The following is a 13,223-nucleotide window of genomic DNA, read 5'->3' on the forward strand; positions in this document are numbered from 1 at the left end:
CATTTATTTTTCTAAAGTTTACTCATAGTTTGCCTTTAAAACTCCCTTTATCTAGATCTTAGTGGGTCTATGACGTATTGCTGAAGCGTACAAGAAAACAAGTTAGCTGCAACAGTTGTTTTCAAATATATGCAAAACCTGGTGCATTCAAATGAACTGTGGAACATTAAGTAGGTTCTTGAATTAGTCAGCAACTGAGAAAGGCAGGAATTCCCCTCTTTATTCCCATGTGTTCCTGTTGGTCCTCATGTGAGGTAGTCTAACAGGCTTTCTTTAAGAGATTAAGAATTTTAAGAAAAATAATTTGGGATTAAAGGATTGCTGATCTGTTTCAGTTTGGTTGCATCTCCGATGAAAGTGCGTGTGTTTTACTGAAGTGCAAATACCGATGACAGTTCAGATCCCTCAGGTAAAGTGCTGTTGATAAGCCTCTTATGAAGGGGCTGTTCCTGAGCATACTAAAATCTTACAACGTATGCATGATCATTAGAGAGAATCTGTTGTGAAACTTGTGAAACTGCTGATAGGCTTCAGAATTCCATGATTATAACAAAAATGCCACAAGTTGTCTCTGTTGTGAAATGTGTTGGATAATAAAGAATCACAAAAGGTGTAGATTGCATCAGAAGAGCATAACCACAAAGTGAAATTAAATAGTTAAGTAGCTTATCACAAGGACATGCATTACCGTGAATAAGAATACGTGTCAAAGGCAAAAATGACTTGAATAATTAGCCTCTTTTTGAATTTCCATGGTTTTTTCCTATTCTGATGTAGCTGAAGCTTTGTTTTCTTCTTGTATTTGCTGTACTAGAAAGAGAATGTGTAAGTGTTCACAGAGGAAAAAGGTGATCTGTCAGTAAGTTCCTGAGTTATTGTGTCCCTTTAGTCTAGTGCTAGCTGCTTTTGTTCAGGAATAAGCTATAGCACATGCTTTAACCTGTGTACTTTCCAGCAAATCCTTTTCAGATAACTCTTTGCTGATACCATCATTTCCATTGCCTTGCTTGCCTGTTCTATTTCCAGGGGCTTTGTCTCTGTATACTTAATGTCAGTGGTTTTACAAATGCAGGTTGCTTTGACAGCCTCTGTTGTTATTGCATTTTCTGTATAAAACTGAAGCTATCAAGCTGCTTTTGCAAGAAAATGTCTTCTAGTTTAGTTTAATTTTCTTTTGAAGATTTTTCATATTGCCGCAAAGACATTAAAATTATCAAATGGCAAAATAACTCACTGTTGCCAGATGCAAATGGAAAAAAAAAAAAGCTTGGACCTTATATTTTTATGCAGAATAGTTCTTTATTATTATTCTTCTGTAAAATCTTGGGGTGAAGGAAAAAAAGAGAAGAAAGTTACTGCACCAACTTCTAGATTATTGGTGAAGGGGAGGAGAAGCGTTAGAAGTTGAAAGTAGGCATGGAGATTAATCTTATGAATTGTCAGCAGTGTGTCTCCTCAGAAAAGTTGTAGGTCCAAAAATGTTGGAGTCATGGTGCAGAAGAAAAGAAAAACGCCCAAAACTTGTGGGTAGCTTGGCAGTAGGTTTAAAAAACCACCACCACCAACGACCACAAAGTGATGTGAACCACAGTTGTCTCCACTGTTTAGCTCCAGTAAATACAAGACTTAAATTCGCAAACTTCTTGTTGCGCTCCCAGGATTGTCTTGCAGGAGCACAATACATAGTATCAAAATACTGGAGAAGGAACATAGACTTCTGAGAAGTTCTTTTGTAATATGACTACTAGCTGTTGGATTAGAGACAAGACAGTGTCTCTAATCTAGTGGCAAGACATGAATTTACATGGATTCCATCTGCTTGACAGCAAAGGGAGCAGGCACACAGATGAACTTTGAGAACATCTGCAGAAGGGGGCATGACAATTATACGAAAGAGCTTCCTTGTAGTCCCATCTGCTGCTGAGGATTCAAGACTCTCATTTAGAGGGCATGCTCACTGTTTTAATTTTTCAATCTATTTTTTGTTCCCTCTCACTGGAAGATGGCTGGCTTATTATTTTGGTGACTGTTCTCTAATTGCGTTATTCCAGGTGTGTACTTCTTTGTTAAGAAAGCAAAAAACAGCCAAGCAGATTAGTCCTCAAATAAATACATTTGGGTGGGGTTAAAACAAACTGTTGTTAATGAAACATTTATTCTGACTGAACAAACCCTGTCATTTACTATTCAGAAAGCTACTCCCATAACAAGCTGTTACAAAGTTTGGGGAAATGTCTGTTCTATTGTAATTAAACTGACATTTATCCTTTTCATAATTCTTAATTTGCTCTTCTCTACTCTTCCCATTAGGTGGTTTGCAGCAACTCAGTTTGAACCTCTGGCAGCAAGGTCTGCTTTTCCATGCTTTGATGAACCAGCATTTAAAGCTACTTTTTTAATCAAGATCAAAAGAGATGAGAAACTTTTAACTCTGTCAAATATGCCAAAGGTACCTGCTTTTGTAGAGGAATTTTAGTAGAGCTGCTGCCTAGGTAATCTGTTTAAGTGCTTTGCATTGTGGTTTTGTTGCATTAACATCCAGGGGAGTGACTTGAGCAGATAAGCTATAAACTGTATGACTTTATAGTAAAACAACCATCTTTTCCTCAAAGACTTAAACTAAGTAACTTCACAGAGAAAACAACTGTTGAATGCACTGTGCAGTGTAGGATGTTACTGTAGGGACAGTTGAATGGCTATGGGAGGGATCCCTGCTGAATTTAAATGAATCATTGTTTTGCAGGAGTTTTGTTGTTAGCTACATCAGTCTCAACAGCCCTTAAGATTCACGTTTGAGTTTTCTGTGTTTGCTGATACTGCACATGTGCAGAATACTGGAATATCTTTATCAGTAGTTTGTGTAACTAACAACAGTCTCTGTGAAAGAGATGCCTGATCTTTTGAGCCTAAATGAGGGGAAGTAGGGTGTGAATGTAGAGTCAACCCCAAGATATGAATGAGGGATCTGAAGTTCATTCAGCTAGATCTTCTCAGGCAAAATCTTGTAAGAGCATATCTGAATTTTATAGTGATACTTTATGTCATTCAGCCTTTGGAGAAACCTTGATAGAAGCTTAATTCATTTAGACAGAGCAGCAAGACTAACTTATTACTTAGTTTGTGTCTGAACTAGGTAATAAGTTCAGACTTATCAGGTGAACATTGCCACCATTTATTACCCAACAAAAGCTCATTAATATTGGCATTGATCTAGCAGTAATGAAAAAAATTACACCCTTGGTGTTGGTGGGACACACAGATACACTGTGCAGTTTGGATTCCAGAAGGTTGTCAAGAGCTCAGGTGCTGGAGTAGCTACCATGTTTTTGCAGACCAAGCTAATAACTGCAACCTTGTGAAATAATATCTTTTTCACAGTGCATGAATGTTTATATTCCTGAATTTGTGGTGATTCTTAACCATTACTTTAACAGGATTGCAGCACTTTAGTTTATGTCCAGGCCTAAGAGCCCTTCATTTGCTGCTTTTTTCTTCACTGAAAGAAGAAACAGACTCTGCTGTACAACTCTCCTCTTTTCTGTGAACAAGAAAGGGTCCTTGCTTGCTTTCCTCTGTTAGGGATTGGACAAGTGGCTAAGCTTCCATAGTTCTTCATGTACAAAAAGTAAACTATAGTTTGCCATTGCTGCATGTGTGCATCAGACATTGCTGAGCTAATTGCCCATAGTTGCTAAAAGTCTATCTTGTTCTTCAGTGTACCTTCCACAGATGATGAGTACTCTGAAAGATCAAGAGTATTTTTGTTTTCAGCTCTTCTGCTGCACCACACTACCATAGAATGTTTACTGCCACCCTAATCCTGGTATATGATGACATCATTATAAAGAAGATGAGAGCATATTCAGTGACATTTTCACCTCTATTAGTTAAGACAGAATTATCTGGTATGTGTCTGGCATCTATTGCCTTGGTTGCCAGTTTGACTGATAATGTTTGGCAGGTGGAGTGCAGTCAAAATAACCATCAGCTCTTCTTCACTGTCATTTGTGGTTGGCTATCAAAGGAGAATGGTTGGTGACAATTCAAGAGCAAGAAGGGTGTTTCCTGAGGTTCCTAGTTTCTACTATTTCGGTAACAATTACCTGCCTACAGTCCTTTGGTATGTCTGCTAATTCCCATTGTGGTAATTGACTTCTCCAGAAGAATAAGTAAGAGCCCTCACAGTAGCAAGCAGGCATATCTACTTTGTTTTTTTCCCCACCGTATGTAGTTGTGCAGCACCTCCAAGCTGCCTTCTTCAGTAAGTGCTTTGCTTAACCATTTAATCTAATCCCTCCATCACTTTCCTTACTTTCTTCTGTGATTTCACTCAGATTTTATATCTTTTGTGCAAGGTATTTATGCAACTTTACATGGACAGGAACAAGTCATCTGGAAAACTGCTGCATGTGTTTGTGGCATTGGGCAAGACTGAGATTTCAGATTGTGTCTTCCTGCAAACTGTGCAAGTGGGTCACTTGATGCAGTGAACAGTGAGTGTCAGGAGATATGAGCAGGCTTTTCAGCCTTCCTGAGAGAATCTGCAGAGAAGCTACTTAGAGCTCAAGCTCTGTGTTGACAAGAATTATGACTTATCTGGTCTGACCAACATGCCTTAAACATCAACTCTGTGTGTTTAGTGTGTTTTTGTTGCCAGAGAATCTTCCTCTAGTCTGGAAATGGCTGACTCTCACACCTCAGGACAATGTGAATTAAATCTGGAAAAGACAGATTGTTACTTGCCTTAGTCTTGCATCCTCCCATAACTTCTGCCTTGCATTGACAGTCCTGCAAAGCCTGTGCCTGTGGGGTTCTGTGCTTAGGAAGGAGCTGCTCCCCATCCCATCTGTCCCTGCTCAACTCTGAGTGCTGTTACAAAGCGTGCGGTAGCTCTTTTGGTGATGTCTGTGGATACTAATGTTGTGTACTTGACATGTGTGCACAAGGAGGAATCATCTACACGGAGAAAACATGCTGATGAGCTGCCTTTAGTAAAGTCATCAGTACTGCATCTCGTTTCTTCCTCCAGGATGCATTTACATTTAAGTTTCTAGCCTTTCTTGCTGCAGAGTAACATTCATTACATTGCACATTTTTCATGGAGATAGGAAGCCATTTGAAAAATGAACATTTGGGAGATGTGACCTTGTACACATTCTACTTGCAGTGAAAAATGCATTGGTATTGCACATTTGTATGATCTTAAACATGTATTTTCCCTATTGGTCACAATTAGATACATACTGTTTGGCTGTTTCTGCGCTGCATAGAAAAGGTGTCTTTTTTCCTATCCATCTTTCTCTACATAGCATTGTTCTTCCCATGACTTGTGCCACTCCTGCATGATTAATTCCCTTTTAAATTACATGATGCCTCTCTTGCATATCTTTTTGGTGTTTTGATTTCCCCTACTGTTTGTCATATCGCTTGAATTACCTTCAGATTTATTTCTTCCTATTCTGCCTTGCATACTACATGTCCTCTGTTCAGCTACCTATATATGCCATAGGCAGAAGGTCCCATGCTTCCTTCAAGATGAGAATTCTCCTTCCTTCCCATCTTGTCAGACTTTTCCATCATCTGGTTCTCTGCTTTTTAACTCACCTTCTCTGTCTTGCTACCTTTGTTCTTGGAGCCTTTTCACTGAACTTCCTGTTTGTCCACTCTTTTTTTCTTTGTAACGTTTACTGAGCTTGTTATAGTGAGAATGTCTCTAAGAGCGTATTAAAAATTTCATCTGCATCTTCTTCTGTTATTTCCATCTCTGTTTTAAAACTTGGCTGTTACATCATCTGTATGATTGCTAAAAATTTGAGAAAGCTTCCACATGTGGAACAAAGATATATTAAAAAAAGACATTAAAAGGGATGAAGTTGTATGTTTAGTGCTGGGGATCAAATGCGAGTTCTTGTGTTAAAAGAGCAGGTCAGGTTTAATTAGAATTTATCAAGAAGATATAAGAACATACAGAGCAAGTAAATTGATAGTTTTGCTGATGGACATTATCTCTAAGATAATTTGTGTTTATACTGCAAACAATATTCTTCTCTTTTGTTTTGTCCCCCAACTTTATGCCCTGATAATTTGATACTGTGTAATTCCTCTTTTGTTATATGACATCCAAACACGCAGTCTGTTAATGGGTTCAGAAGTGGTTCCTTTGGGATTTGTAATTTGTCAAGATAACTTGCACATGTGAATTACAATAAAGTCCTTATTTTTGTGACTGTACAAATAAAAAAATTAGACACAGGAGTTTCTGTGAAATAGTATGCTACCTCAACAGCATTTCTTGTATCAGTGAGTCCTCTTGGACTCATTTTTATACGCAAAGCTTCATTTAATTGGCATGTTTTTATGATTTATTTCATGTTTTTTGTCCCTGATCTCACAAGTGCTCTAGCACATGCTGAATTCTTACATTTTAGCTTACTTAGCCTGGATTAGATATTCTGTTAGGTAGTGTGGGCTCCCAATGCAGTAAGTACAGGCTAGTGAGTTGATTCTTGTGCACATAAAGAAAGAAATATGAAAATTGAAGAGGATCATGTTGTATAGGAGTATATTGCACTCGTGAGATCATTACTACAATAGGCTCCCTTCTGAAAATAAACACTTAAACAAATCCCTCAGAAAAAAAGTGGCACCGATTCTTCTGTATAACTACAGGTCTTAGAAACAATCTGTGCTGAATGGAGAGACTTTTTAGTTTATCCATGAGAAGATTAAATGTGAACTTCATAATTTTCTGTAAATACCTACATGAGCAAGCGATCTCAGAAGCAGGTCTTCTCAACTAGCATGTACATTGCTAATATGACAATAATAGTGGCTGGCACACATTAAGGCTTGAAAGAAACTGTGTGTGTTTTGGGCTTGTGGTGTTTTCTTTGTTGCTTTGTTTGTTTTGGTTTTTAAATGAGGATAACTGATTTCTGAACCAGTTTATCTACAGCCACAGATTTTCTTAAATAGGGTGTCACCTCTTTATGAAGATGAAGCTGTAGTAAAGGCCAGAAATTTATGAATTTACTGAAGGAATTCAACAATGGCATTCTATTCATATGCAGTGGTCAGACTACATTATTATACTGATTTCTATGTTCAGGCTTAAAAATCTATTCCTCTTTAAATCTGACAGTTAAATTTTCAGTGGCAGTTAAATGTTAAATCATTGTTTGGTTTGAAATTATCTTGTCTAAAACTAAGGTTATCATTGTTTTTTAAATGTTTGTAGTTTCTAGAAACAAACTTATTTATGAAGTTTCAGAAGGCACATGAACTGTCATCGCTGTCTCCAGACCTTTACTAGTCTGCACTACAGTGATTTTCAACATTTCGCTTTATTCTTCATGTAATTTATGTATGTGAAGAACTATACAAAAAAGTACTTCTAGGCATAGAGCATGCCTTTCCAGGACTAATATTAAAGAAAAACTGCACTGAAAGTAATTTAAGAGACACCATAGTATCTTACTTCAGAAGACTGAGCAGACAGTTTTGACAGTGTATAAGATGGGCATGGTTTTACTTTGAACTAACTGAAACCTTAGGTTTTCTTCACTTTTTAAAACACAGTCTCATTTGATTTGTATGTGTGTGTGTGAGGGGTTTTTCGTTCTGTTGTTTGAAAATAATGAGTATATCCACCTGGTTTTGAAGAGGATTCTGAGAAGAAACAAATGTTTAACGCATGTAGTACCAGTGTTCTTTAGTAGGATATGCTGAGCTGTGTCTCAGATGTAGCCTAAAGCTCTCTTGAATTAATGTTAATCTTTATGTTGATTTTGGATTATACTGGGGGTTTAAGTGTGAACTGAATTAGATTGATGGCTTCTCCAACAATGCAGTTGTCTGGTAATGCTGCATAATAAAAGTTTAACAAATAATTTTTGAGTATATAGGCTTAAATGTTCCATGTCTCCTTAAGTTTTGTTACACCATGAGTAGGTTGTGAGTGTCATCTATCCCACTGAAACATAACCACAATATAAACATGTTCTGCAAGTTTGCTTGTAAACTTTCCCTAGTGTGCAGTAATTATTTGATTTTAACATCGATTCCTTGCATGTCTTAGTATTCTTTTGTCTGCATTAATAACAGTGTTTTCCTTTCACCTGCAGAAAGCCACTACTCCTGTAACACATGGAATTGTTCAAGATGAGTTTTTTGTGAGTTTGAAGATGAGCACCTACCTAGTAGCCTTTGTTGTTGCAGACTTGAAAAACATCAGTAGGGAAACTAATGGGAGTCTGGTATGTTTGTTCCACTTTAAGTTCTCCTCACCCCTCCCAAGCCAACCAGACAACCAAAACAAAACAAAAAAAATCACCAAACCAACATGCAAACTCTGTCTCTTTTAAATGTATTTATTTTGTTGGTTTTATTATACTCATCACACTTAGGGAACAAAAGCTTTATGCTATAGGTTGGACTGACTTCAGGGCTTATACCATATTGAGAAGACTTTTACAGCAAGGGACTCAGCATTAAGTCTTGTTAACAGTGGAAATTTACAAAATCTATAATTCCTAAGAGCTTTCAGAGCTGGAAGCTTTAACCTTTCAGCTTTAATGCTTCATTTGTGAGGAATAAATGTCATGCAAACCAGGAGTTGTTCTGATGATGTATAAAAACATTACAGCTCCCAAGACAGTCTGTTGAAATACTATTTCAAGCAGTGCTGCAAGTATCTTCTGTATCTGCAAATATAACCTACCATGCCCTGAAGTAAAGCAAATTTGGACTAACTTGAAGTTAGTCTAAATTTAGTCACTTGAATACAATTATTTCATTGTGGGGTTTTTGTTTTTCCAAAGGTTCCAAGAATCAAACAGTTGGTCCTGTTTGATCTTTGTCATTTGCAGGGATATGGCCTGCAGGGTCAGTGCGCATTTCCTACAATGTGTGCAATTAAAGTAACTAAAGAAAAAGCATGTTAATATTAGGACATTCTCCTTAATTGTATTTTAGGAGGTGCAAGAATTTCATGTGAGCAATGATTTTCATGACTATGCCCCTTTGTGGTGAAATGTCAGAAGTACCAGTACCTGCCTAGAAAGAGGCAGAGGGAATAGTGGTAGTAACACTGCAGGAGATGCAGCCCTCTTTAATCCAGTGTACCCAAGTAAAGATACTGGTCAATAGGCTTTGATACTGATTTGGACAAGTATTCCTAATTATAGCTGAATAGGAGAGACTGTTAGGTGTAACCTGAAAAGTTAAATCATACTTTTTTTTTTTTTAGTCCTTGTGGCTACTATTCAGACCTGTATTTGAACCTGTGTTCTGTTAAAACCATGTAGCCACTTCTTTACCAGGCAGAAAACTGATCTGTATACTAAATGTTTTGTGTTTGCAAAGAGCCGAAACAACTATCTATGTGGTGTGCTTTGCTTATTTCATAATAGTGAGATTAACTTGTATGGATTGTCAGTACTTCAAAAGTATTTTATGGCAGAGGCCTGTAGGAGAGGAAAAAAAGACTGAGTGATGTATTCTAAGTAAGGAAGGTGGTTCTTAACTGTGCTTCTCCTTCATTCTGACCACCAAGCAAGATCTGGCCAAGCTAGGGAAGTCCAGCAGACCTCCAGAAGACACCAAACACAAGGGATCTAACATTGTATAAACGTACTTGCCATCTTAAAGGGAGAAAGCATAAGAAGGGTCATACCAAGTAAGGCCAGAGTCTAGCTCATGGGTTGTCTAGTACGCCAAGGGAGGGTTTAAGAAGGAAGCATATAATGATGTTTTCCGTGAAATAGGCTTTCAAAATGCTTCCAGCAGTTTGTGGTTAGGAGATTCAAAGAATTTGAACTAACCAGTTCATGCAGGATAAGTTTGTTGTCCTGAATGTTATAAGCTAGCTTAGAGTTGAAGTAAAGTTACTTTGTGTTCATAATGCAATGACATTTTTCTCAACTCCAGAAGATTCTGGGGGATCTTTATGTTTTGTTTTTGAGCTTAAAATTGGCAGCAAATAATACTTTTCTACTTCCAGGAACACTAGATTAGACCCTTACTGGTATGTGCTTGATTCAAACTCAAAGGGTCACCCTATCCATCTATTTGAAATGTCATTTGTTTACTGATTTGTAGCATAGTTAAGAGGGACTTTTTTTTTTTAAATAGAACAAGAAAATTAATCTCAACATATTTTGTGTTTGTGTGTGAAGGGGTGTCCTAAACTGGATCAACCTGCTCAAAGTTATGTTCTTGATATAGCCACTTCAACATGAGTAGAAGGAGACTGTAACCTCTCAATTTTTATGAATGCTTCTTACATCATGTCTAATGTGGCCCTACCTTAGATAGGGGAATGCATGAACTTTGTGCCAATTATTATTTCTTGAGAGAATTTCTTGCAGATGATACTAGTATTATCATACTGATAGCCTAAACTTATAGATTAATTGAGGTATGCAGGGAGGGTCACTTAATAACTCATGAGGGAGTAGAAAAGGAAATTAATCAATTTCTGTTCATGTTGACCCTTCCTGAACACCTTCCTTAAAGGTGTGAACCTTGAGTTGTTCTTGCATACACATTGTTCAATTGGATAGTCTCTCTGTATTTTGGTTAGTGAATAAGCTCTAGCAAAAAAAATATTTATTGACAGCTTCATAACTAGTGTTTTTAACTTGTGTGTGTACTCTCAAAACCATGTCCTACCTGTTTCAGGAACTTCTGCCAGCTTCTCTTTTACTTCTAAAGCTTTTGTAGTTATACATTTCAAAATGTTTTCCCTTCTCTGTTTGGGCTAGGTATCTATCTATGCCATACCACAGCATCTAAATCAAGTTGGATATGCCTTAAACACAGCAGTGAAACTTCTGGACTTTTATCAAGAATACTTTCTAATAAACTACCCTCTTGAAAAATTAGGTAAGTTCTTTCGAACTTTTTTAAAACAGAAGAAGAAGCCCTAATCATTCTGAGAAATGTGGGAGAACTTTTGTTCTGAAAAGGTGTTCTTAAAAAAAAAAAAATAGCATCAAACATCTGTGAAATAAGGTTGCCCCAAAATTATTTTAAAAATTCATGAAATGTTTGACTGAATACAAGTATTGATTCCCAAGATAGAAAATTTTTATGGTCTTTTGACAATGGATTGCTTATATTTGTAGATAACATTAAAAAAAAAATTCAGTGTACTTTAACATCATGTGCCTTGGTAGGGAGATACACAATTCTCAGTTTGTGAACCATGTTCACCAGTGCAAAATCTGTGGCCATACTTTGCATGTATTAATTTGACTGTAAAAATAATGAAATGCAGTCTTCTAAGACATTACTTTCAGTAGGGGCAGCCACATTTCCTTGTTAATTGTGTGCATGCAAGATCTGTAGGCAGTGTCTGTGCTTTAAGTTGTTTAAGAGTACTGCTAGAGAAACATGGCTATAAATCTGTGGGGTTTCTATGCTTGAGATGTGAGCACATGTCCACACCACAGGATTTAAATAATGAGGTTTTTAGGGGTTATGTAATAGAATAGGTAGACCTGAAATACAGAATTGCTCTAAGTAGTCGTTTCAAAAGCTTCTTTCAAATCTTTTCCAGATCTGGTAGCAATTCCTGATTTTCAGTCTGGTGCAATGGAAAACTGGGGCTTGATCACCTTCCGAGAAACAGCACTCTTGTTTGACAGTAATACTTCTTCAGCAAGGGATAAAAAGTTAATAACTGCAGTGATTGCACATGAGCTTGCCCATCAGGTACTAGATTGGGGAGGTCATTGTTTAAATGTGGTGGGTTCTTTTTTAAAAAAATAAATGCAATTCTATCCTTAAATTCACCTCTGCCCTCACTGTGACTGGGCTGTACATTGTATCTGTTCAGAATACCTGCAGGTGTATTTTCTCCAGTACAACAGGCGGAGTGCAAACTCTCACTTAGGGAGTCGTTCGTGCAAAAGCACTACCATGGTTTTGACTGAACTTGATTTTGCCATGAGCTAAAGCTGAGGATGGATAGAGCGTTACTGTACTAATTTGATTTTATTTCTGAAAAAGAATGACATTTTTGGTCTTTCATAGTGGTTTGGCAATCTAGTAACTATGGAATGGTGGAACGATCTCTGGCTGAATGAGGGATTTGCCACTTTCATGGAGTACGTTGCCATGGAGGAAATTTTTCCAGAATTACATTCAGTAAGTACTTTCTGTAACTACACTTTCTGTACCTTCACTAAGATCCATCTTTTAATGCTATCCATAAAGGACTGATACTTATAAACTTATACTGAAATTCACTTTGGGCACCATTGAGATTATACTATATCTCTTCTGCTTTGGCACTTTAATTATATTGGATGTGGTTTTGGGGAGCTTTGGGGAGGGTACATTGTTTTTGTGGGGTTTTAATTTTTTTTATTTTGGTAGTCTACATGCTGTCTTTGTGTTTTGTGTAGGTTAAAGCATTCTGTGCAAAATAGCAGGTATTGAAAAGTGTAAGTGTCTATATATCAAATCATAACTTAAAATTTTTATGCAGGAAGTTCAGGCACGTTGTTGACCAAGTTTGTCTGCCTCTTCTTTTCCTAGTAGATTTAGGAAGCTCCAGAGCTTTAGGTTACTAAATACGCCTAGAGTAACTCCTGTCTTTCCGTCGTTGTGGTGCTTGCTTGTGTCTGGATTAGGGGACCTGGTATCAGAGTATCTTACTGTCCCATCCCATGGATTCTGATAGCATTGAGTCATACTAATAGCACAAAGCACTACTCCCACAAGCACTTCTGTTTACACATATGGCTGAAGGATAGAATCTTTTTGATATAATAACCTAGCGATCATTTAAAAACTCACTCAAGTACTAAGTGAGCTAACTTTTCAGACTCTGGAAAACATGCAGGATTCAAACTTGATCTTTCCTCTCCAAGGAAGGGATACCAGCTACTGCTGTAACGTGTCCCTGTCACTGAATGCAGGCAGAGACACAAAGATTAGTGGAACTAAATGGAGGGAGCAGTGGAGAGACTAATTTTGTATCTGGTGTAAAGGTGTCTCCTAGGAGAAGAGATACCTGGGTTCTGGAACCAGCTTCCAGGAGTGCTTATGTGATTTGCTTTAGTCACGGGAATAAAAACCTGACATACTGACTGTTTCCTGCTTGCTGGATTGTGTTCTTCTTGGCATTCTGACTGAGTGTGTTTTGAGTTCTTAATTCACCCTTGTTACTGCTTTAAGAAACTTGGGTTACTAACTTGGTTCAGTAGAATTCTTTC

General features: G+C 37.4%; 1 protein-coding gene across 7 annotated transcripts in view; it reads left to right on the forward strand.

Moving 5' to 3' along the window:
• LNPEP (leucyl and cystinyl aminopeptidase) overlaps positions 1–13,223 on the forward strand; it is an 81,779-nt gene that overhangs the window by 44,521 nt on the left and 24,035 nt on the right. For all 7 annotated transcript variants that reach the window (XM_074856114.1, XM_074856113.1, XM_074856118.1 and 4 more), the window contains 5 exons: positions 2,311–2,449; positions 8,124–8,255; positions 10,764–10,884; positions 11,561–11,715; positions 12,037–12,150. In XM_074856114.1, the coding sequence (XP_074712215.1) occupies positions 2,311–2,449; positions 8,124–8,255; positions 10,764–10,884; positions 11,561–11,715; positions 12,037–12,150 (661 nt within the window). The remainder of the gene's footprint in view (positions 1–2,310; positions 2,450–8,123; positions 8,256–10,763; positions 10,885–11,560; positions 11,716–12,036; positions 12,151–13,223) is intronic.

Source organism: Strix uralensis, chromosome Z, assembly GCF_047716275.1.
Source record: "Strix uralensis isolate ZFMK-TIS-50842 chromosome Z, bStrUra1, whole genome shotgun sequence".
NCBI classification, from domain to species: Eukaryota; Metazoa; Chordata; class Aves; order Strigiformes; family Strigidae; genus Strix; species Strix uralensis.